Below are 25,277 nucleotides of genomic sequence, written 5' to 3' on the forward strand. Positions count from 1 at the left end.
TTAATTTTCTATTGTTTAATCACTACTCTGTTGTTTCAGCCCTTCTTCACAGCACTTCCATAGAAACACATGATGTAAACGCACTCAAGATGAAGCACAAGCATTTTATCCTTAAAACATTTATTTTTTTAATAATTTGTCCTTTTTTTCTTTTTGCATAAGTGCAAAAAAATGCACCCAAAACAGCCACCTGAGGGAAGTCTACATCTTTAAATAAAAAAACAAGCAAAGTGTACATTTATAGTACAAAATTCTCTTTTTAAAAAATTGCACAGTTTGTGTATAATATATATATTTTCATAATCTCCATTTTTAAACAAACTTTAAAGGCTCAGAAAGTAAACAAAATTCACCAAATGAAAAATAAAAACATTTTTTCCCTATAATTTAAAGCTGAGGAAACTTGAGACCCTGTTTTCGTTTGTGTCCACCATAAATATACATATTCATATGCAAGTCTCTTTACATATAGTCTGTGTGCTAGTGTTTGACCAGACAATCAAAATTATTGCAAAGTAGTTGAGTTCTACTATAAAACATGGGTTTGGGGGGTGGGGGATAAAAGCTTCTTTCTGCTGAATGTTCCTTAAGTTATGCAAAAAAAGAAAAAAAAAAGAAAACAAAAAGAAAAAAACCCTGGGTTTCTTTACACCCCTTTTAAATTTACTGGAATCCCTGTGATCACAAAGGTTTCTGTTTCACAAACTGTGTGAATTCAACATTCCTCAAGAATAATCCAGAACTCCAAGTTTAGCTTCTTTTTTTTTTTTTTTTTTTTTTTTTTTAAGCAAGAACACACGTTTCCCTGACTTCTTTTTTTTGTGTTATGGTTTCTGAACTTTACATAGCGGCCCTGCCCAGGGGTGGTCAGCGCCGATACGGGTGGAAGCCCTGTACGTTGTGGTTCTGCCCTCTGCCAAACGCGCTGGCGGTGGGTTGGGGAGCGGCGGCGGGCTGTGCTGTCGGGGCGCCGTACGAGGCCGTCGGCTGGCTGGGGTCTGCAAAGCTGTGGCCGAAGGCTGTCAGGTCCTGTCCGTACCCTGAGGTGGACCACAGGAAAGATCAGGAGAGAGGAGGATGTTACTGTCTGAGTCACCAGGTCGTGTTTCGAGAGGAGCCGTGCAGTTTTAATAGTAAAATGTTTTATTTAGAACATTGTTTTTATGTTAAGAAAAAATCCACCTCTTACCCCTAAACTGTGTCACATACACTTGTTACTATAATCACACTGAATTCATATTCCAAACTTTTACATTTTATCCCAGCATCTACTTAATACTCAGTCTGGACACCTTTTGTTGTTGCATTTTTCCACAACTTTTTCTGTGAGCAATGACACAGCGAGTGTTGCCAGATTACCTCAGGTAGATTAAAAAAGCAGGAGTGTTACTGTATGTCTTTCCCATATGTATTTCACAAATTATTCTTTAATGTGGTTTGCTTTTTTCTCTTCCATTTTACTGCATGAAGGACTCTGAAATGTGTTTATTGTTATGCAAAACAGATAAAATTGAATTTGAAGTCCATCAAAGTGGACCTAGAAATGAAGATGCACTGTGCTAATAGCAGTTTTTTTTTAATGTTTCATGGTGGATTTTTCCAAAGGATTCAATTACTGTTATTCTCCAATGAGCCCTTTTATGTCAAAAATTGTGTTAAAATTTACAAAAACTAAAAGCAAGCTGAATTGAAGAAATATTTTGAAGTGGGCTTCATTGAGGAAAACAATGTCTAGATTCTCTTGAATGATTAACCTAGCATACATAATGTTCTTCTAGTAACACACTGGATGGCACCATCTCCCTGCAAACCCAGGAGGGAACCACAGCGACTTCCAGGGTAGGAAACTAATCTGCCTGCAGAAATAGCTGGTGTAACCCAAAATTCAGTAGCCACTGTCCAAGCCAAAGGGCCTTGAAAGTGAAAAGACTGGTGGGTTTGTTTCCAAATGGCTGGCCAGATCTTTCCAGACTCTTCCAGGTGACTGGTTATTTTCCTACCCTGGTAACATCCAGTGAACAGAAGAGTGAAGATATAAATGTTACCAATAAATACTGTTTTAGAGAAAGTTATAAACAGCTGGAATGGAAAGACAAGAGAGAAAAGAGAAAGAAAATGGGGAAAATTACAAAATACAACACATTTTGTTCATAAAATATCTGAAGAACAGGGAGCGGTCCCAACAGGACTTTCAGACAGAAGAATCTGAGAGAAATTGAAATTTACTGGTATTGTGGCCTTCATTAAATCTTCTCTCCTTTCTCACCCCTTTAGCTATAACGTGGAGACAGTACATGGGGGGAAAAACAACGGGTGAATGGACTGCTGATGCATAGAGACAACTGAACCATGAACAAATTTTCTGACAATTAGATCATCCTTTTACAATCAGCAAAGCAATGCGGACAGAGAGAGTGAACAAAAAAAAAATGAGGACATGGTTGGTCTTGGTATAGTAAAGCTACAGCCACTGAGGGAATTGACAGGCCGAGAGCTCAGTTTGCCAAATTTCAATGTAAATTACTTTCAAATCCACTCAGCTGTGAGACACGCAATAGCTGGGTCTTACTATACAAGAGCACACAGTAATTTGTATGTACATGCAAAATGTACATGCAAAATACTAAACGAAGAGCAAAAGAAAGGAGGCAAAGAACCAGGTTGCAGCTTTATCAACACTACAGTACTGAACAAATGCTTCTTTTGTGGTTGGAGAAGACGATGCTGGCACCTACCTGCACTATATCCTCCCTGCTCATCCTGACCATAACTGTGAGAAGGACGCGTTGGTCCGTAGGCAGAGGGGTCCTGAGGGTAGTTACCCAAGCCTATCAGGGAGATGAGGAGACCAGGTTGACTGAACCCAGATACTGCTGGCCGACTACTTTACATAGTTCCCCCCTTACTGAGCTAACAGACCTGTACATTTCTACTCATTTACTGGGTCTGCAATTGGCTTGGAGAGGCATTACTTTTAAGTGAGTGTGGGCTATCTGCTAGCACGCCTGACTCTTTTATCATGCCAGCCTGGTCTCGTGAAATTTTGTGAAATGTGCATTATTATAAGTTGCAGGTGATTTGGGAAGTCTGTTTTCCCACCAAGAAAAATATTATGAGAAAAAACACCAGTGGTTTTGCATAGTGCAGCACAAAAGTATGACTGGGATCGATGTGAAACTTGTTTCAGATTGACACTGTGCTAGATAAATCTTTATGTTACGTTAGCTTACTATTGTGTGAACTTTTTACATTTTGGTGTGTCTTGTCTGGTTACTGAAATCAAAGTTGTCCCTGAAATACGACATCTCAATGAGTGCACGGAGTATTCTCCTTAGCGATGGAATTTAGGACATTTCATTACCCAAATGTTGCTAAAAAGCACTAAAATGACAAACAAGAACGTAACTCGAGGGAAAATATTTTGTCCATTAAAACCAGGTGATGTTCAGCAGTCAACTGACAAATTTCAGAAGTGACAGTGTTGTTGAATGAACCAATGAGATGTTTTGACAAAAAAACTCAGGTAAGAGTCAACGTTTACAGTGCACTGTAATCAAAGTGGTCAGTCACGCCTGGAAGGTGGAAATCATTAAAATATATATGTTATGCATCGCTAAATAATATCTCTAAATCAAAGATTCATGAATTCACATGCAAAACCACTGGCTTGGTCCTAAGTCTAACTTATTTTTTTAAACTGCCTAACTCCTCATAAGCCAAACACAACTGACCACAATGAAACTTATTTTATTTGTCTAATCTCATCCAGTTACTAATTTTACCCACATAAATGTGTTTCATCCGGTGCCTGCTATTGTCATAAATAATCCTGGCATGGCATTGTCATCAGCACCACATTTTCTGCTCATTTCACAAAACTGTTGCGAGGCCGTGTTGTTTCTACTGACTGGTAACTGAACTAAGAGCCTGAATGGGCAGCGGACACAAAAAGCAAAAAGCTGGATGGAAGATAAGCACAAGCAGGAAACACTGAACAAGATGGACACCTGTCATGACAGACAGGGATCACATGGCTGCTTTAAATGTACATTCAGTAGTTTGAAGCAGCTGTAAGCCAAGTCAAACCAAAAATGCCAGCCAGCCAGCAAAAAAATCTGGATGAAGCTTCTGAATGAACATCTGACTGTTCTCTGACTTTGTGCTTACATGGCTGAATGTTGAATGGAGGCAAGTATTGTTCCTTTTCCATGGATGCTGGTTGGCATTCACAATCTCTCAGTCTTCCTTTCAGCATGATCTCACGCTCTTAAACTTGCATGAGTAAGAGTACGTCACTGAAGCTACCCCTCAATTGTCTCAAAGCACAGAAAGTAATTGGTGGTGATGGTGATTACTTTAATCACCATCATTTTCAGTAAAAATGAACTGAAGTGGCTTGAAGAAATGTCTCATTTTCAAGTCCCTGAATGCTGACTGAATTTTGGCCAACAGTTTATCAGCTCAGTAGAGATTCACCAGGAATAATTATCCTGTCCCAACATGGGCCAAAGGTAAAGCTACACTACAGTAACAGTCCAGTTCAAAGACCACAAAGACACCCACCAGAAAGAAAAACCTACAGACACTTTAATCAATAATCGTTTGTTCAGGATTTTAACATCTGTATGTATCTACCAGGCAGAGGGGGGCAAAGGTCACAGTCTGCAGACAAGCATGCAAAGCTCCGGTGGGTGATAATTTGATGAGCATGTTGAAAAATGTTGATAGGTAGCTTGGCAGGTTGGACATGCCTACTTCCAGAAATAAGGTTTCATGGGCATAATGTTGTCATGCTGGTGCTCCTCTGTGGCAGTCGTGCCAAGACCAGGAAAAGAAGCCAGCAAAGTCATAAACAGGGAGAAGGAGGGGAAGAAGGCGTAGAGGGGATTAGTAAGAAGGTAGGAGTATTTGAACCAAATTAAAGTCTAATACAGTCAGTCAGGATAAGATTGCACTCCTTGTAAAATCAAAATGAAATAAAAATGCAAAACAAACAAAAAACATTGCAAGGCAGGATGATCTAATTCAAACCTACCAAGACCTACCAATCTTTATATCAATCCACAGCCCAGCTGGAAACACTTGACAGAAAAGACTGCTGAGGACTCCTGGATATGGTGAAACTTCAGCAGCGTCTTCATGGCAGAGCCAGAGGGGTTCATGTATGCAAGAAGCATGTATGCATGTGTAGCTGTTCAAGCTAAATAGCACCAAGAGCAAGCTCCTGCTTGTCTAAGAGTTGTAATCATGAACCTAAATGAGCTGTAGTTGCACCCAATAAATTATTCAGGGAGATGGGCAGGACCGAGGGGTGAATAAAATCAAATGGTGGAGAAAGGGGGCAGCATACTTTTTTATGCACAATGCCTCTCTTACCATACTGGCTATAAGGGAAGTCGGGCTGCCCAGTGGGAGCTTTGCTCAAGTCCTGAGTTGGTGTGGTGGCGGGAGCAAAGCCCAGCGGTGCTGTTCCTGGAGTGGTGGGTGGAGGTGGAACCTGTGGAGCATACTGGTCTGCTTGGGGTGTGCCAAAACTGTAACCTGTTGATGATAGGATAGTTTCTGTGACTTTTCCTAAAGACAGTTTCCTTGACTTGCATTATCACTAACACAGGCCATAAACCAGATGAACCTAGTTTGGAAGAGGACTCCTGGCACCTGTATCTTCTAACAAAAAGCACTATTAATCAAGGTATTAGCCGATTTCTTTATTGGAAATCTTCTAATTTTGTACTACATGCACAAAAGTGCAAAGGTGTAAATGAATACAGGTCTTTTAAAAATATTAGCTGCCAGATCAAATTGTAGCCAGTTTGCAAACTCCTCTTTACTCGATTACTTTGGGTTTCTTTTCTGCAGTTTTTTCTGAAATTTTATCCATGGCTTACACAACATTAGTTTGGTACATCTGCAACAGTATTTAATAATTGGAGGGAATAAACCTCACAGTCCTAACAACATTTCACTAGTTCTGGGTGTCTGCTAGTCCTGCTGTCCATCTCTGATAAGATGAATGTTCCTCCCTGACCACAGCAGAAGCAAAGCTGCCTTTAAAACCTTACATAACAATTTACACACTCATATTACTAAAAAAATCCCTTGAGCTAATAATACTGTTTGCAGTATTAACAATGTAGTACTTTATAGTATTAAAACAAGTCTAAAGTGCATTGAGGGAGTGAATTAGTATGACTGACCAAACTGAGGTGCTGTGCTGTAGCCCTGCTGAGGGTAGCCCTGAGGTGCAGCAAAGCTGCCCGCCGGGGTTGTGACCAGGAATGCATTGAAGGGTGATGGAGGCTGTGTGGGGGTTCCCCGACCTGCTGACAATGGAGGTCCATACCCACCTGCCCCAAAACAAAACAGATTTATTTTTGTTGGTATATGTATAGATTTTACATAAATTAATAGGATATAAATTACTGGCCCATGCAATAATACTAATTATTAAATTGAAGTACAAGCACTGATGTGTCTGACCTGAACCTATCTGAACTGTCTTAATGAACAGCTGGTTAACAGACCAAGTACATTAAAAAATGGTTAAAAACTGAAGCTGCAGAACACTATCTGAAACTAAAAGTATCTTGAAAGTGTACACAGGCCAGACACTGCAGTGAGCGCTGCAGGTTGACCCGGAGGTGGTGATATGAAGCCGAGCCTGACCAATAACAGAGGGAGGCCGGAATCCATTCAAGGCTGCCATCTGTCTCAAGCAGCAAATTATCAGCAGCCTCAGCCATTATGAATCAGTGATAACATGCGCTGTTAACTGTCACCAGCCCATTGGCCACACTGAGCACAAGCCCATTTCTGTCACACAAGCATTTCAAGATAAGCACATGATTACTTGGCAAAGACACATCTATCTGCAATCTCACAGTTATACAACATACAAGAAACTCACAAAAATGGCAAAAAAACAGAGGTGTATCCTGTGTGTTGTCAAGTGGAGGGCGAACACCTACCTATAGGCTGGCCAGTAGTTGACACCCACACTCCTTCAGGAAGAGCAAAAAAAGAAGTTGAGATTTTGAGGACAATGCTGATGCATCAAATGTAAAATGTTCACTTAACACAGTTTAATACTGAAACTGACTGACTTGCACAGACTCTGCAAGCGCTGACCTACATGCACAAGGTGAATGTTAAAGCAGAGGATTTAACACATTTAAATAGTTGCTACATGGTTTTCCTCTGAACAGGGAGCTTCTCTCGCTTGGCTCTGGGACATGTTCCCACTCACCCTGTGGCCCATACGGCTGTTGCCAGCCCTGGGCAGGCTGTGCTGTCCAACCATTAGCTGCACTCAAGATGCCCCTGGGTGCCCACTGGCCGGGGCCAAGCTGGCCAGGAGCTTTGCTGTCACGAGGTTCGGCCTTCTTTACTTCCACCTGGACAAAGGACAAGGAGGGCACATTTGGCAACACCAGCAAAAGGTCCGTGAAGTCCCTCACCTAGACAGACCTGTCCTACCGCTGATATTTAATCTCAGCATTTTGGGCCAGTTTGAAATCTTTCACTTTATGTTTATTTATGTGTGGCAGCTATGTAAATTAATATTACTGTGTAGCCACAAGAGCTGTATAGCTATGTGTCTCAGGTACTAATTATTAAGCCTGAATATCAGTACCTAAAATTGGAATGTCAAGACAGTAATAGTAAATGAAACTATTTTCAAGATTGCAACCTGTTAAAATGTACCTGAGAAACATAGATTTTTTTCTTTCTTTGGTGTTAACTGCCCTATATATGATAAAGACGTCTAATGGAAGGTCATGACTTACCTTTCTCCAGCTAACGCTTATAAAGAATCTCATTTTTATTTTTCTTGGAATAAGTTTTAGGGGGGGATGGATGTAGAGAGAAATCTGTATCTCAGTTCTAACAGAATATAAAGTAAACATGCAGATAGTAAAAATGAACAGTCTTTTCAGTCAATCTAAAACTGAATCTTCATACTGTGTCAAAGGTGAAAAAATATTTTTTGTTTAAAATCAAGCAGCTTATATACTTTTAACCCAATATAATGTCAAATTACTGCTGAAGGACACTTTGTCATTACACATATAAACCCCCATTTGCCAGTAATGGTGACCCCAATGTTCTTTGGTTGATATTTCTTATATATAAATTACAAGGTATAAATGTTACTCTGCTGATTCATTAATTCTCAGAAAATTATTACATCGCATTTTATTTATTGCATTTCTCTACTGACATTTCATTGTGTAGGTATTTTCACTGATGTTTCCTTGAGTCAAATACAAATTTAGCGCCCCAAATACAAAACTTTCTTGTCTAACTAGGCAACGCTACCAGCAGTTAACCAGAGCAAAGACACAGGCGGAGACTAAGGGGGAGCCAACCAGAAATAGACTGAGGGGTTGAGTTATTGGGGTCACCTTGCAGGAGGAAAACGAATCACAAATTCCTCCCCGCTTTAAGGTGTTACCACCTTCCCCAGCCTCCCCTCTTCCTTCTCTGTCGACCTAATTACATGCACATGTTTCCGGCAGTGGCCTCGCCGCCGCCGGCAGCTACCTGAGCACTTTCTCCCGTGGGCATCACAGCTACGAGTGATGGATACCATGACTTCTGTACAGTCCCCAACAGCAGAATTGGGATTTGTTCCACAGTTTGATGTGCTCCAATTTCTAATTTTGTAACTCATATCTCCCAGCCTCCCTCAAGTCCCAGCGTAAGGTAATGTCAAGTCAAGAACAATGGATTAAGTCGAGCCTTGATTCCTGCTGGAAATGAGGGCAAAGTCAAGGGGAGCAGGTACCACTGGAGAGTATACAGGTTGGGCTGAATCATTTACCAAGGCAATGGGATTTGGCTCATCATATTAATGCAATAATTTGAATAAAAATCTGTTACTATTCTTATCTTTGAATAATAGAGAAGAAATCCAGCTCAGGAAAGCCTTCATATTCCCTGATCGAAACAAAAAGAGCTCCTTGGCAGGTATTTTCTGGAGAAGCATTGTTGGCAGGGAATAACATAATTTGATTTGTGGCTTGTTAAGGATAAAAAGAAAGACAGTGCCATGTTAATCAAGTGCTTTAAGGTGCTGACAACAAACTGCAACAACTCCACCCGGGGCCTTTCTCGCACATCATTTCCCAAACGCACATCACTGTCCACTCTAAACCAAAAGCACAAAAAGCCTCCAAAATACACAATGAACCAATTACTTGCATAAAAGTCAAGGTTCATTGTGAAGAACATCCAAGTAAGGAAACACTGAGGTATCCATCTCAAAAATTAGCACAGCCTTGTCTATACCCGTTAAAAATCTCACTTAAGTGCCACAAAATGCACAGAAGTCTTTTGTGTGTCGAGTATTGCAGACTGACCTTCAAATACTTCAACCACGCATGCAGTCATGCAAAGATCAAGGACAGAAACAGGATACGTGTGATGATATGATATGACAGAGTGAATGTAGCTCTGCTATGTTTGACTTTGATCATTTTCTCCAGCCCACAACTAACAACTGTCTGATTGGAAGGCAAGAGGGAGGCTGTGTCTCCTTTAATCTATCCGCAGAGTGGTTTTAAATCTGCTAAACACAAACTGACTCTTTTGGGGACGAGGGGAGGCTTGCTAATGAATCACAGTTTTTAAAGCGCCTTCAGAACAAAAGAGTTACGACCCATCCTAGCCACAAATGTACCAACTAGAATTTGCATTATCTTTTTTGTTGGTTTTATTCACCAGAGGTGCCAGGTGGGTGGTGTTTGCTAAATACAATGGTGCAATAGAAGGCGCGCCAAGAGGTTAGAAAGCGTGCCTAGATATTATACCACAGTGACTTTATGGTTTTTTCCTGGATGGACAGCTTACCTGACACTGTCTGAATTGACTTCATGCAGTAAACCCCATCCATCTGGTACACCCACTGAGTTAAAGCAAACACTAAGAAGTGATATGCAAATATCACTGTGTGTCTCAAGTCTCATCCTGAGCAGAATTTAGACAGACTTTCATTTGTTGTTTAGAGAGCTGACAGACACAGTATGGAGATTCTTCAACTGAGGTCACTGAGTTGAGCTTTTTCTTTAACGTTTCAAAAAGAATAAAAAACAAAGAAATAAAACAAAACATGTTGACGTGTAAGTGACCTGCCAACAAAACATCCGAAAACAAAAAAAACAGAACTGATTGGACCAATCCTTTAGGTGATTTATGTTCAGTAAATTTCAGATTTAAATCTTTTTTCTATATTTTGCAACCATTTTTCAATTTTTAAGCACATCACAAACCAGATAATGCATTAATTTTCATTTACTGAGTACAATCTAATGCACTTCAGGCATCCTAAAGGAGTGGTCAGTTTAAACAAAGCCTTGGGCGACAATTGAAAGTGTAATATAACAGCAAGTGCAGAATGAGTGCATTTAGAAACTATGAAAGCAAAGGTATGACAGGAGTGTGTGGTGTGATTAAAAAATGAAGACAAGTAAATCAAGTTAGTAGTCTGATTATTGTAAGATGTTAAAAGTTGAATTTGTGATGCATATGATGCTGCATTCACTAATGGGAAGCCACCAGAAACTAACATTTAAGCAACTAAAGAGCATCATAGTGTAGTTCTCACTCCATCGCCCAAGCCTTTGTTTGGTCTTAAGGGTAAAATAAAACTACAACTACACACTTTTTTGCCCATGATGTCGTGAAAATGCATGTTGACAGCCTGGTCCACTGATTGTTCGGCCTCGAAAGTAATAAATCCAAAACCTAGCCAACGACCAAGAGTGAATCAAGGTAGCAGGGGGGTTGTGACAACACAAGATGAAGAACAGTATTGGGCTTCAGCAGAGTGAGGATCCGTCAAGACTGAGCAAGAGGCTCCTGGGGTTTGGATGATGTCGCAGACTTGCAGAACAACACAAATCCAAGACTAACGCCTGGGGGATTGAAGGAAACTTTTCTCTTTAGTGTGCAGAGAAATATTAGGGTGAAGATAGCAATAATGGACTGCTTTACTGTTAAACATGGATGATGACAGGTGTAGCACTTGATTTAATGTGAAATGTCACATAGAAAATCAGCTAAGTCCATTTTCCACGCCCTGACAAGACTGAACATGTAGCTGATGGATGCCAATTGAACCAATATTAAATTTTGTTACTTCATGCTGTTTCATCCAAACCCCACCTTGATCTGTCCCTTGGTATAATGCTGTGGAGCACACACTCGCAGCAGCCATTGTTAATGCATCACAAAAATATGGAGAAACACAAACTGTAGAATGCCTAAAGCTTTCTCCAAGCTTTCCCAAATTCAGTATTTTACTTTTGAGTCAGCCAGGATAAGCCTAAAATGGACAATTAAAATATTGCTCACAACAGTAACACAAAGATATAGGCCATAAGTGTTCCCAAACTGAAGAGTTGCAAATTTTTCTCAACAGAGGGAATACACCAAGTGCATCAGCAAGAACACAGTCCAAAGTCTGACACCTTTTTGCATCAACTTTTTGACCACACCAACTGTTCAGTAAACTTTTTAACACTCTGCACTATCTAACACAACTCTTTAGAACGTTACCAAGCTGCTGTGCGCTGCAATGATCTACTTTCAATTTGATTAACTTTCCGCTGTGGCAGAATTGGGTTGTGTGCACATCTCTACTTGGGGACCTAACCTGAATCCAATTAAATGTCCTACGAGACAACCGAGATTTTAGAGACCTCCTGTACCCTGCCAAACATTCCCAAGTCTCATGATCTAATGCTATTAATAACATCTGTCAATGACCTGTCCCTAACCTAAATTTGAAACCAAGTTGGCACATTGAGAAGTTCGACATGCCTTGGTTACACTAAAAGTGAAATTGTAAGGACTGGTTAGTCAAATCAAATGTCAGTGATCAACTTCACGCAGATTATTACATGCAAAACCATGGAATTATTTGACTTGATCATTTATAGAGCTGCAACAACTTTTTAATGATTGATTAGTCAAACAGAAAATCTATTAGCAACGAGCAAAATTTTCTAAAATTATCTGGGCTCAAACATGTAATACTTTGTTTTCTCACTTTTCTATGACTGTAAACATCTAATATTTATTGAATATCTGGGTTTCTGAATGTTGGTCACCATGTGGTCTGGGACAGGATGGCCATTTTTCACAACTTGGTAATAATTTACAGGCCAAATAATATAGTGCAAAAATGATCTGATCACTTATTTTCTGTGCGACAGGGCTTTAACTTCACGGGTCAGGATTTTTTTTTTTTTTTTTTAAAGACTTCATCTTAAATTTAAAATGCAACCACTACTCAGAGGATGTCAGGTGCTTATTTTCCATCACAAATTGATACACATTAAAGACAATTGAAGACTAATTGCTCCTAACATATATAGCTACCCAAATTAACTGGAGGAAAAGCCTCAAACAAGCATTTCTCTGTAATTTCAGACAATCTGTAATCTTTCAGCCCAGTTGACAAGCTGATGCAGCTTCATGTACACCCCATTTTGACAGAGTGAGATATTTTGGTGTTTTTACATTTGGCCTGTACCTCTGTGCTACCTGTCAATGCACAGTAACCTAAAGGAGAAAAGACAAATCTTAAGAGACACCGTTAATCACATTCAAACCATTCACAAGGAAAAGGAGGACAGAAGAAAGAAAAATAGAAAGGGCTTACTTACAAAAATACTTAACTTTCTACATATGGGAAAACACATACTATGCCATTTAAGATACATGTATCAGTTACAACTAAATCAAGGTAAAGAAAACTTATTCCAATGTTAAACATCTAATGGTTTTAGTAAAAGAAACTGTTTATACTATTAAAGATTATGTAATGACTGTTACTGGTGCAATACATCATGTTAAATTCCAATGACAAACTATTCTGTGTTTTTCCCAACAGAGAATGAATATGGGTCTGAGGCAGTAATGCATGTTGTGGGTCAGTGGCCGCTGCATCACTCCTATGTAGGACAAATGCAGATGAAACAGCTGTGACTGTAAATCAGTGGAGAGTCTGACACCAACGCTGCCAGTGGCACGGGTCTGATTCCCAGTGAGGCCATCCATGCTAAAAGTGTCGACACATGTCATAAACTCATGATACATTACTGAACTGGACAAACATAAAAGTCCATCACTACTGTAGTCAGGAAATAGGTTACAGAAAGTTGTGAAGTGTCAAAGGACCTAAAGCCTGTTAAAATTCATTCCATTGTTCTCATGATAACAAACCTATATTAATCTGCAACGTTTTGGGCTGCAACCAGCCTCTTTGAAGGACAAGTCTGCCGCAAGACGCTCGAACTGTTCTCAATACGCCAGTAGCATGGAGTGATTAAGTACTGCATTTTTTGGAGCACCTATTTTCCTGCAACCTGCCTCCTTTTCAGTTAGTGGTTTCCTCCCCAGATGGCCTTTTAATAACTTTCCAATTAACTGCAGGAACTTCTTCTTCAGAAAATTTTAGAGAGATAAATCATGTTTCCTGTAGCTAAATCTGATTCTGCTTTATTAAGGCTACACTGGATGGAAATTTGCATCCTTACTTCTCACACTGAGCTTTCTTCTTTCAAAACTGACGGATTAAATTGCTTACATTTTTTTTTTTGCCAAATGTCATTAAGGAGACTGATTAGTTGATAAAAAATTTGGTTTATTGATGAATCTTTCAAGTTACTTTTCAAGAAAACAAGGCAAAAATGTACTAGAGATTGAATATGCCTACTAAAGTTGCAAAACTGTGATAAACATTTTAAAAATCTAACAATAATTGATGGATTTAATTATATTCAAAATTATAGCATTATTGTAACTGCTCTCTCTGGAAATAGTCTGATATCATGTTTAATTCTGACTAATTATCCATTGTAGTGGAAACAAAAACAGCAGAAATGAGCAACTAATGTCTGATAGATCATAAGCTAATGTCACTATTAGTTTTAGGGTGGATTTGTCCTATAAAGGATAGGCTGATAGGCTTTTTCAAGTCCGTCGTTAAAAAATAAACAATTAAACATTAAAACAGTTTTGCTTATTGTTTATTCATCCTCTTTGGACACTCTATGAAGAGATCCTTTCACATACAGTCCCATAGTGATTCAAAAAATATATATATATATACTTTGGGAGATATTTGATGTTCTTGGAGTCCTGAAGATTTATTAGCAGCAAATTTACAGAAACTGTAATTTTCTCTCCTATCTCTTGTACTGGAAGGGGTCTCCTAGTAGTGAATATGAACATGATGAAAAATTACACCAAGGGAAGACTCTTTAAATGTACATGTGGGCACCTGACTATTTTTTAAGCCTGTCTTATGAAAATCTTTAATACATTAGATGCTAGTGGACTGTTATGTGCATCATTAACTGGGCTAATAAATGCTGAATCCCAGCTACTCCAACTTCAATCCTCTGCAGACAAAAAAATGTGATTTAGAAGAAAAAACAGATAAAGAACCATGGCAAGTCCAGAGAATCTTAAGGTGCCATTGAGAATGACCATTATTAACATTTACATCCTGGTGAAGACCCTCTGAGGTGAATACCATTCAGTGTTTTAGCCAATATGCTCAGCTAAAGGTTTTTATTTTTATGCATTTCCTTGCCACAATGCGAAACAATAAATGTACCCAAGCAGAAATATGTCCATCCCACTCATGCAGCCCTACAGTGCTAAAAGGGACGATGCAAATCAAAGCCTAGTTTTTTTGAAAACATTTACAGTTTCCAGCTGTGACCATGTAATACATGCTGAGATGTAATTCTAAAAAGTATATTTACTGCTGTGTTATGTGGGAAAATTACATTAAACAATGCCTTTCATGTAAACTGATGGTCATTTTTAATGAATTTAAAATTCCATTTTATATACACTTTAGTGACCTTGTATGAGTGTCATATAACAACAGATGCATTTTATTTTATTGTGTGCATTTATCACACACAAAAGTCCTGTTATGGGATATAGTGTTTTAACTGAATTAAATATCTGGAGCAGAATGAGCTTTTTCTCTTTGGGCCAGAATAGTTTGTCATGAGATTTAAGATGGTAAGGTATGGAGAGGGGAGAAAAAAACGGGATCAGCTTTTACCTCGGGGCCTCTGCTTCTCCGCATCATAGATCATTACCACCTCTGTGACCTTGAATGGGACAAAGGGAAACAGTGGCTCCATTTAGAAAACCAAGCAGAGTCCCTTCTTATTCCAATTAAATATTCTGCCTCAATTTGGACAAATAATTAATTGTCCTATCCCATCCCACTAAATCTTTATGCTGTAGTATTGACCCTGTTCAATGTCACATCCATTTAAGCAGTCTTAATGACAATATCAACTGACTTGCATTAAGCACTTGGCAATACTCACCACTCCGAATCTATTGAAATAGTCCCTGAGTTCAGGCTCGCCGCAGTTATGGGGGATTCCACCTACAAATATCTTCTTTGATTTATTGCTATCGGCTTTGCTGCCCTTCTGAAAAAAAACAGGGAGTGTATGGATTTCAATGTCTGTTAAAGGATCACTCTGGGAAGGGGCCAGTTAGCCATCATCTATTCAGACAGTGCAGAAGAAATTAGGTTCTCCTCTTGCCCTGGGGTATAATTCTTAACATGTCATGTCAATGCAAACACTAGTCTCTACAGATCAGAGAACACGGCTTCTTCACTTACTCTCAGCCACTAAGCATTTCACTATTTCCGTGAGCTGCGCTCACGCCGTAAAGGCAAGAGGCTGCTTACAACAATGATTTTTAACATTATTATTTTCTTTTTTGCATCAGCTACATGACTTAAAATCAGTGAAAAGTGTTCCAGTAGTAGGCAAAGGGCCTCATTTATAAAAGCCTCTGACACACAGAGTCTGCTTACAGCCAAACATGTGACTTACAAAATAATTTTATTGACAGCAAAGACGTGCTAGCTAAAGCCTCTGCTGCCCAAAGGGACAAAATGACTATAATAGGTCTGCAGGTGCTTGATAGCATTGTTGATCGACCCATAAATTACACAAGTAGGAGCAGAGATTTCCGCCTTTCAGAAAACTCAGTGCTGAAAGCAATTCTATGCACCACAGCAGCTAACTCATCTTCAAACCTTCTTTTGTTTTCTCAGTTTAACTCAGTGAGGGAGGACAGTTACAAGAACAATACATTTCCCACAAAAAAGGCTAAAAAACATATTTTACATTCAGAAATGGTGATGCAAACATGCTATTGTAATTACAATATCTAGTCTGTGTGGTGACAAAGGCATCTTCATCAGATATTTTTGGCACATCTGGGAAAATTTGACCTTATTATATGTCAATCCCACACATCTCTTGGTCACAAATAGAGGTCAAAAGAAATCATAGACTCTTTAATGCTTTTTGTGAATTATCAAAACCCCAGACTAATTTCTATCATTCCTGGTGGTATGAAGGCTGTACAAATCTCTTAAAAAATATATAACTCTCTGAAGGAAAACAATAACTAAAAATTTAGGTCAATGTCAGAGTGTTTTTATAAATGAAGCTCAAGGTCTCCGTACAGCCCATCAAAAGAAAGCAGTCCAACCTCAGGAAGAGGAGAGGATGTAGAGACTGACGGCCTGAGCCTTATTCCAGCAGAAACACCCAGCCTAGTCTCCCCAGTAGAAAACAGATTCCTCTTACCCAGCCCTCCTTGGTTCGAGACTTTTCAGGTTGCATTCCTCTGGGAGTGCATGGCTTCGGGTCAATCTGACAGCAAAGAGAAAGAAAACGTTTGACATTAGCCTCAAATAAAGGCACCTTCAAACGTTCTTCGTTGAATCTATCACAGTAAATTGGTTTACCTCATAACAATGCAGCATATGTACTGACAGTAACTTAATTATGTGGCCAATACAAAAACAGAAAATTTTGAGCACGGGGAAAGCTTGATTATAAGGCATTGTTTCTATTCTGTCGTCTCACACAAAACAAACTTTAAGTGCCAGTTTTGCTAATTTGACTTTGAACAGGTAAGTCTTGTTGGGCAAACAAACGTCTGAAAAAAAGCATCATCTGTACTACTGGCTTCAGGCATGTACAACAAAAGAAAAGCTGTCCTTCCCCTCAAATAACTTCTAACTGCGGCGGATGATGAAATACAATTTGAGGTTTTTCACATTGTTCACACAAAGCACAGGCAGATTACTCGAGCTGATATAACAATCTGCTCCTTTGATTTAAAATACTCACATTTCTTCCATCAAGATTATGTGGCTTTGTCTCCAGCACTGTCCGTACACAATTGGGGTCTTTGAACTTAACAAAGCCGAAGCCTCGCGACTGATTTGTAGTTTTGTCCTTCATGATGACACAATCTACTACTTCCCCATACTGTGAGAAGTAGTTTCTCAGTGTCTCTGAAAAAAGACAGAAAGAAAACAAAGACATAACAGTGGAGCTCCTCAAAATTAAGCACAGAACCATACAGCAAAACTGCAAACGTGAAAGACTCTACTCAGGTCGGTTTCCCTACTAAACACAAAGATATAGGATTTATATATCTCATGCTTTCATTATGATAAATGATACTATGAAAATATCTTCAGCACTTCAACCTGCTCTAAAACTGTAACCGGGACCAAAACAGGTGTGGACAGAAAAAACATAAGCACCACTCCATAGCAGTACACAGAGAACTCTAAAAGTTATTCAGTGACCTTGATATTGTGTTATGGCAGAATACTGAGGATTGTACCATTTATATGAAAGCATAAAATTACTATGAGTCGTAAAATGAAACCTCCGAAAGGGCCAAAGAGCAATGACCCACTGTCATCTTGCATATAACCAAATGTACAACCAACAACTGTAATGCCGGCACACGCCCACAGAGGCAAGGCAAGCAAGGCGTGCAAGTTTGAACAAATGAGGAGTCACACTGGAGAGAGTTATCGTAATTGCTTTTCTCATTGCTGAGAAGCCCTGGGGCATCACCGCAGAAACAAGCTCTGAGTTAGGCAGCGCTGTGCTTCAGATCCTAATGTTAACAGTGCTGTTAACACTGACGAGCACTCGTACAAAGTTACACAATAGCCAAGCAAGCATGAGTTAGTAAAGAGCTTTAAACAAACTAGAGCATCTCTCGGTTGGACTGAATGAGACAGTGTAAACACAGATGTAACGTAGACGGTTTACTCCACCAACAGTGTTTGCGATTTACAATGGATAATCAATTAAAATAAATTGCGAAAAGAGAAAAGGTCTGAAAAATCACAATGACAAAATCAAACACAAGAAAACCAGCTGCAAGTAGCTGATTCTCGAAAACACTGGATGACATTTAGTTATTTAACATATTTTCTCAAAAAACATGAAGACTACAAACTTGATAAAGACATTCGAGTTAAGCTGCAACAAAGTGGTATTTCCTGCAAGGTTATAATACCAAATTTCAAAGTGTTTTTTGTAACCTTAAATGATTTCCTTTATTTACAGGTGACAATGCACATAAACCAGTAGTGACATTTCAACAACATCACTATTTTTAGTACTTAAACTGTGATTTCATATGTAAAGATCCAGGTGACTATTACTATTGATAATAACACTATATATATCATTATTATGCTGTCCACCTGATGCCACATTATAGTATCAATAAATCAATACTGTCACAACCTATAATTACCTGTCATTATGGTTGCTGTGCCAGCATGGTAAAGTTAAATATTATCTTCTGAAAGTTACCTCTAGCCAGAGACTAAGCAAAATTTTACTGGTAAAAATATGTTACCCAAATTTTGGTAGACGCCAAAACACCACTTATAATATTGAATATAAATGTGTAAATATACAAAGTCCAGTTGTTTCCAAATGCTTATTGCAAAAAAATGATCTAATATTTAGCCATTAGTGGTTCTAAAGATAAACTATTAACACTGCCTTTGACTGATTGACCCTCATAGCCATGTTAATGACAACTATAGTCAAAGACTACATCAAACCACCATTTAAATGATCATATGAAACTCACGCTCATAAAACACAAATGAACAAGATCTTATTATAATGATACCACTTGGATTTATCCTGTGTACTAGCCACTTAAGACAAGACAATCTTTAAGGTTTATAGTTTTCAATACTTCCAACAAGCTACCAACAGGAACCTTATGTCTGACATATGCAGCACCAACAGACAGTGTAATCAGACAAATTTAGAGTCTTCAAAAACACTGAATACATTATGCGAATGAGCCTTGACAAGTTAAACAGTACGACTTACCTTGTGTGGTACTCCAGTCCAATCCACCCACAAAAAGTTTCCTGAAAGTAGAGGTTACCCTCAAGTTAGCACTGATCATCACTGTGAGTCAGAGTAAATGATAATCCCTAAAGCAGCAGCACAAAGTCTTAAATGTATAATTAAACAAATAAATAAATAAAATACACGCAAAAGTTGCCCCCTCAGAGGCCTTAAAAGACCAAAAAACACCCAAGTGTTTAGTGCAGAGGACTGAAAGCCCAGTATCTGAGGCACAGCTGACTAAACAGCCATGCACAAAGATATTACACAACATGAGGCAGCTCTGCTACTAAGGCTAGTGCAGCATGAGGTTCAAAACACACAGATCCAGGTAAAGCTCGTGTTTAATGTGTCCTGTGTTGAGGTCCAGTTGTCGCGGTGGATGTCATTTTGGTCTCCTAACAGTAAATGCAATGGCCTCGACAATAAAGGTCTTTTTATGAACCTCCTGCCACGTAAGTTACCCCGGGACAGAGCCATGGCGTCTAGCAAGCTAACACAGACTGACTCCAGAAACCACGACAGTCTCTGTCCACCCAGAATTCATCGCTGAAACCCAGAAGATTTTCCTGTCGGAGAGGATCGGAGCGGCTGCTCGGCTCCCTGCATGCGGACCAGTGAACTCGGATGCTGGCTGCATTGCTGGAAGTTTAGCGGCAGTTTAAACGCTACTATCATGAAACCAGCTAGCGAGTTTATTATTGTGTGATTAAGATTACTGCTGAGACATATCAGTGATAAATAGAGTGTCTCTAACAGGAGTGAAGTCTTGATGCAGACGAGGATGCTCCATCCTCCAGCAGTGCCCGCTAAATGTCCTCGCATTGGCGAAGTCAAGAGCAGCAGACTTTCGCTTCGCTGGCAAGCGTTAGCTAAACTAGCTCAGTTGCTTCGAGCTAACTGGAAACAACACTGAAATAAGTAACTACACTTTAATACGCACCCTTGACAAGCAAAGTGGCAACACTCCGGACAAACAAGGTCTATTTCACTACAAGTCAGAATACCAAGAACTGAGCTACTTTAAAGACTAGTTTTACTTTTTGGCCGTCTTTCCTCAGGCTAGCGATCTCGCTAAGTTACTAAGGCTAGCTTAGCTTCCTAGCTAACATTAGCTGTCAAATGACAGCTTGACAACACAGCGCGCTAACTATAACTTACAGTACAATATGCAGTTTCTTGTGCACACAGTGGAAGGTTTCTTACCCGACTTCATCTCCGACTAAATTGTTGTTCATTTCTGAGGCTAAAGCGGAGGATTATAGGAGCTGTGACCGGCTTCTTGCTTCAGTGCTGCCCCTCTCAGACTGAGAGCGGAGGAAGGTCACTCCGCTTTTTGGTTCAAACTGTTCTGCGCAATGACGACGCTGCAGGGGGCAGCGGCCTTTAAAGGAACATTACACCAACCAGAACCACTCAGTCTGCATTAGATTTAACCAGCCCACGGGGAACATAAGTGCTTTAAACACGTCTCTTTTTACTCGGCAATGTGTTCATTAAGCATTATTGTCAGGCTTTGATGAGGGAAACCTGGGCAAGAAACAGCCCCGAATAATCATCAACATGACATTTTAACAACATAAAAGCAGCTAAAGATACAGATAGATCTCACTTGACACAAAAAAACACCAAAGTCAACATTGTACTGCGTTGCTAGCAGAGCACAAGGCTACCTAGATGTATTCTATGCTGCGTTATTCATTTATTTATGTATTTTATTGATTGTAGTGTTTTTTTGTGTTTTTCTATTTATGCTAATATCTGTATTTAACTTTATCTAAATTTTAGTGTGATTTATTTCAGGGTTTTTGTTTCTTTTTAGTTGCTAAATTATTATTTTTTTTGACTCAGAGTCACATACAAGAATTCCAATGTACCTGTACTGTGATGTACCTGTGCAAATGGCAATAAACTCTATTCCATTCTATTCATTTATTTGAGTAATTAGTCTTAGAGGGTGCAAGGACAAACACATGCCATATAAAAACATAAACAAATACGATTCAAGCACACAGTTACAAACACAACAAACAAAATGGGTCTCCATTAAAGAAAAAGATAAGTAGCGTTCAGAGTGCTTGAGCATCATGTCTTGAAGTCTTCAAGTGGAATAAGAACTTTTATCTTCAGCATTTTTGCCATCTAAGGAGCCCAGTGCAACTTTTAAAAAGATGCAGCCGTAACCAGTCTTTTTTATTTTCAAAACTGCTTATTTTCAAGAAAAGCTTGGCCCACGGAGCTGCACCAGGAAAGTGCATCTTTCTATTTGCATTAATGTGCACTCAGTAAATCTTATGCAAATTCAGTCATTACTTTTCACGATCTGTTGCTTACAAACAGATGACGACTATGTGGCACCGACTCTCTGGATGAGTTGATAAAACACTGTGCAAGTGACAAGCAGGGAACAGTGGCATTTAAAACACGAAATGCAAATGTATGTGACACATAATGTAGAGTGATTAAATAACACCTTTCAAGCAAACACCCATTAATTTTCTTGAATAGCCTGTGACAGCTTGATGGCTGAAGGTCGTATGTTATGCAAAACACCAAGAGATGATGTTCCTTTACTCTAATTACCTAAATTCCTTTTCCACTCTGGGTGACCCATCACATGCTACCTTTTGTGCTGGTGAAAATCTTCATTTATTTATTTTTATGATCTGTGTTGATGTTTTCTTTTTCTCTAGAGATATTATTTGATGCTGAAGTGATGTTTTTTTCCCCCCATGAGAATCAATAATTTATTTCTAATCAATTAAAAATATCCTAATTTTACAAAATAATATCCAGATATAAACAGAACAAATTTGCCACACTCGCCTTTTGAATGTAGTAGGGATTTCATTTTCAATAAACCGTGCTTTACTATAGAGAATTTTTTATATTGTGTTAGACAATCAGATAGGATATTTTAGAGAGCAGTCCTCTGCTGCATCTTTCAGTTTATCTTCCCATCACAGATTTATTAGTGCATTAAGCTCACAACACTTCCTTATAGCTCAACAAAATCTGTATTCAAGTCTTATCAGATTTACTGAAAAAAATGTTCTGCCATTTGGGAACAACAAAGCAAGATCTTTGAGAGGATAAAACATAATTTTAAAATACCTTATTTAGTTGTGTTTTAACTAATTTTCAAATGCTGTCTTCTTTTCTGTTGACCTGCAGTTTATCATTTAATGCGTTTTCAAAGTCAAATAAGCAGATTACATCATGCAATAAGTGTAAAACTAATTAACAATAAAAATAGAAGTACACGGATATCCCTCTGGTAGCGTTCCCTGAGCCTTCATAAAATTTCAAGTGGGAATAGTGAAAGTCAGAATGAGATTCATCTAACGTTTGTCCCTGAAAGATGTTCTTGTTTCCCTGTATCTCCTTTATATCGTGTCTGGAGGACAAAATGAGGTCACACATCAGTGTGTCAAGATTTATCACAGACTCTCCACTGGGACTAAAGCCTTTCTGTCAAATTACAATGAACATGGGGAAAACAGCTTGATCATGTTTCTAGGAGGAAATTGGCTCGCTTGAAATCTGTTCTCTGTTTTTTTAATAAGGAGTCAGAATGTGGGAGGTGGTGATGTTACATGTCCTCTGATTTAGCAGGTAATAAACTCAGTTTTAATCAGATAAACCTCTGAATTGTCAAAATATGTTCAGCAATATTCTGCAGACACATTTGTTTTTCAATCATTTTATTTGTCAAGGATCATAATCTTAAGCACAAATACAACATATGATATCGGCAGATAGGTCCCCCCTATATGAGCCCGGTTCTGCTCAAGGTTTCTTCCTGTTAAAAGGAAATTTTTTCTTGCCACTGTTGCCTAAATCAACATGGTTGCCTATAACCAAACACCACATATCCATATCATTTTTAGAGAAAGATTCTTCTAAATATTATATATAAAATTGAGTAAAATTGAAAATGAAAGTTATTTATGAAGATATCGTAGTAAATCTGTTGACATGCGATAAATCCACACTTGCCTCACACACTAAGTTTTTCTCAGTTGCTTTGGTACATTTCTCAAATCATCCTCAACATTTGCAAAACAGTAAGTGCATTTCTCAAAACAATTCATACAAATAGCAAAACACCATGGATTACCTGCAAAAGCCAGTCTCTTGCTCAACATCCTTAGTTTACCTCTCAAAAGTAAATATCTGTGTCAATGAACATGTCAGTGCCATCAGAATGACAAGTCCTTGTGTCATTGTGTGGATAAGACAGTCAGATTGCTTAGTCATGTTGTCATTATAACAGTGGATTCTGGAGGGATGTTCTGATGTAAACTATGGCTAAAGTTCTGATGACAATTATTATAAATTGTAAGTTACACCTTAGTGTATGTGGAGGATTGATTGCAAGAGACTGGACAAGATTCACATTTACGTTGTTACTGTTGTAATCTATTGACAGACCACGTCATTTTGATACAGAAAGGAAAACAGCACTGCATAGAACAAAGAAAAAAACAATAGTAGAAATGTGAACAGGACAATCTCCTCAGGGAAAACTGTACATACAGTGGTGTAGGAATTACAGTCCAGTCTTCCTGCACCTCCTGATGTTCCTGTCTGTTGGGCCACAAATTCTCATCCACATCATGAATATCTTCTCTTGTTTCTTTGAGTGATTTCAGAAAACCCTAACCCTTCACGCATTTCCCTTCTTAGAGAAATTCAAGATTCACCTGAGAGCAATTTACCAATTCAGGACAGATTTAGAAAAAAAAGTCTAATGGAAATGTACAGAAATATCCTTGACATATTTTGACAACTTGTTCAACCATTTTGCATGTAAAGTCTTATACGATGAACTAATGCCTAAATGTTGTGGGGGGTGAGACTATTCAACAGAGACACATTATAATACATTTTGATCAACATGACATAAGCAGTTAATAATGTAGGAAAAAGCAGAGAATTGTATAGAATCATTTGCATGGATGTACCAAAGCATTTGCAACTTGTTCATTCAAAGTAATGAGAAACTGCTTTTTTGTTGTGCACAAGTGACACAATGATGTGAAGATTGAACAAGTAGTTTTGAGAATTTCAATTCTGATCTGAGAAATGTACCAAAGCGACTGAGAAAAACTGTAAATAACTAAGAAAACCTTGGAGTCGTGGCAGTCCTTTCTTCAGGAGGACATCACTTTATGTGGAGCAGGTCATGTGATCTGGAATTAACACAGTCCCTTGAGAGGTGTTTTTGTAATGGGTAACTTAGTTGAAAGTGATTTCTCAGACACAGATGCAATTTGTTTTTTCCATAAAAAAATTGAAATATTGCCAAAAAATAAATATCTGTCATGATTATCTCAACTTAATAAAAAGAACACAATCAAAGCAATTTTTGAATAAGCTCATTTTATTATTGTTTAGCTAATTAGAAGGTGGTTGTTATTAAATTTGGATATTTATTTAGTTGACATTTTAGTGACATATCAAGTCATTTTTTCTTAATAAGTGATTGTTTCCATAATAAATAACTATGGAATTTGTAAAGACATAATCATAATGAACATAAAAAACATATATATTTTTTTACTTTTCAAAAAAATGTATGCAAGATATATCCCATGGACTTCAAAAGTCCCTCAATTATATATTGACCCAGTTACTGGGTTGTTCAACTTTCAGCAGACTTTTCACTGTTGCTGTACAACTGCAGCTCTTCATGTAATCAGACTGTAAGACAGCTAAGATGCCTCCCCTCATATGTGACATAATCCCATTTTTTCCATTCAGTTGGTCACTTCTTTTTAATGCCAATCTGTTACGTTGATACAGTTAAAGTCGGGTCCCATGATGTTTGACCAACAGGCAGCTTTGCAACAGTGCAGTCTGCATGGAACCACTGCAATAAAAGTCAGCCTTGCATCATCCATTTGAGACATTTGTCATAACACCATAAAACCACAGACAGCTGTTTCCAACAACTGTCCCTCTACAGCTACACTCACTTTGAAGACACAGCACCCTCTTCCTGCTCTGTGCTGCACC

At 38.6% G+C, this 25,277-nt stretch overlaps 1 protein-coding gene across 3 annotated transcripts; it reads right to left on the reverse strand.

Annotated features, from left to right (window-relative positions):
* Positions 1-103: 103 nt before the first annotated feature.
* Positions 104-20,597, reverse strand: dazap1 (DAZ associated protein 1). 3 transcript variants are annotated; one of them, XM_035957847.2, is made up of 13 exons: positions 20,463-20,597; positions 19,236-19,276; positions 17,202-17,368; positions 16,653-16,718; positions 15,366-15,470; positions 15,092-15,140; positions 10,664-10,746; positions 7,247-7,394; positions 6,969-7,001; positions 6,198-6,347; positions 5,377-5,541; positions 2,736-2,828; positions 104-1,040 (listed from the first exon to the last, which is right to left on the reverse strand). In XM_035957847.2, the coding sequence occupies exons 1-13, from the start codon at positions 20,492-20,494 to the stop codon at positions 868-870; spliced, it is 1,305 nt and encodes a 434-aa protein (XP_035813740.1). In that variant the 5' UTR covers positions 20,495-20,597; the 3' UTR covers positions 104-867. The 3 variants fall into 3 exon arrangements, with proteins under 3 accessions (XP_035813740.1, XP_023147400.1, XP_023147402.1); XM_023291632.3 differs by having other exon boundaries at positions 15,366-15,473; XM_023291634.3 differs by lacking the exon at positions 2,736-2,828 and having other exon boundaries at positions 15,366-15,473.
* Positions 20,598-25,277: the final 4,680 nt, after the last annotated feature.

This window comes from Amphiprion ocellaris, chromosome 2, assembly GCF_022539595.1.
Source record: "Amphiprion ocellaris isolate individual 3 ecotype Okinawa chromosome 2, ASM2253959v1, whole genome shotgun sequence".
Classification (NCBI taxonomy): Eukaryota; Metazoa; Chordata; class Actinopteri; family Pomacentridae; genus Amphiprion; species Amphiprion ocellaris.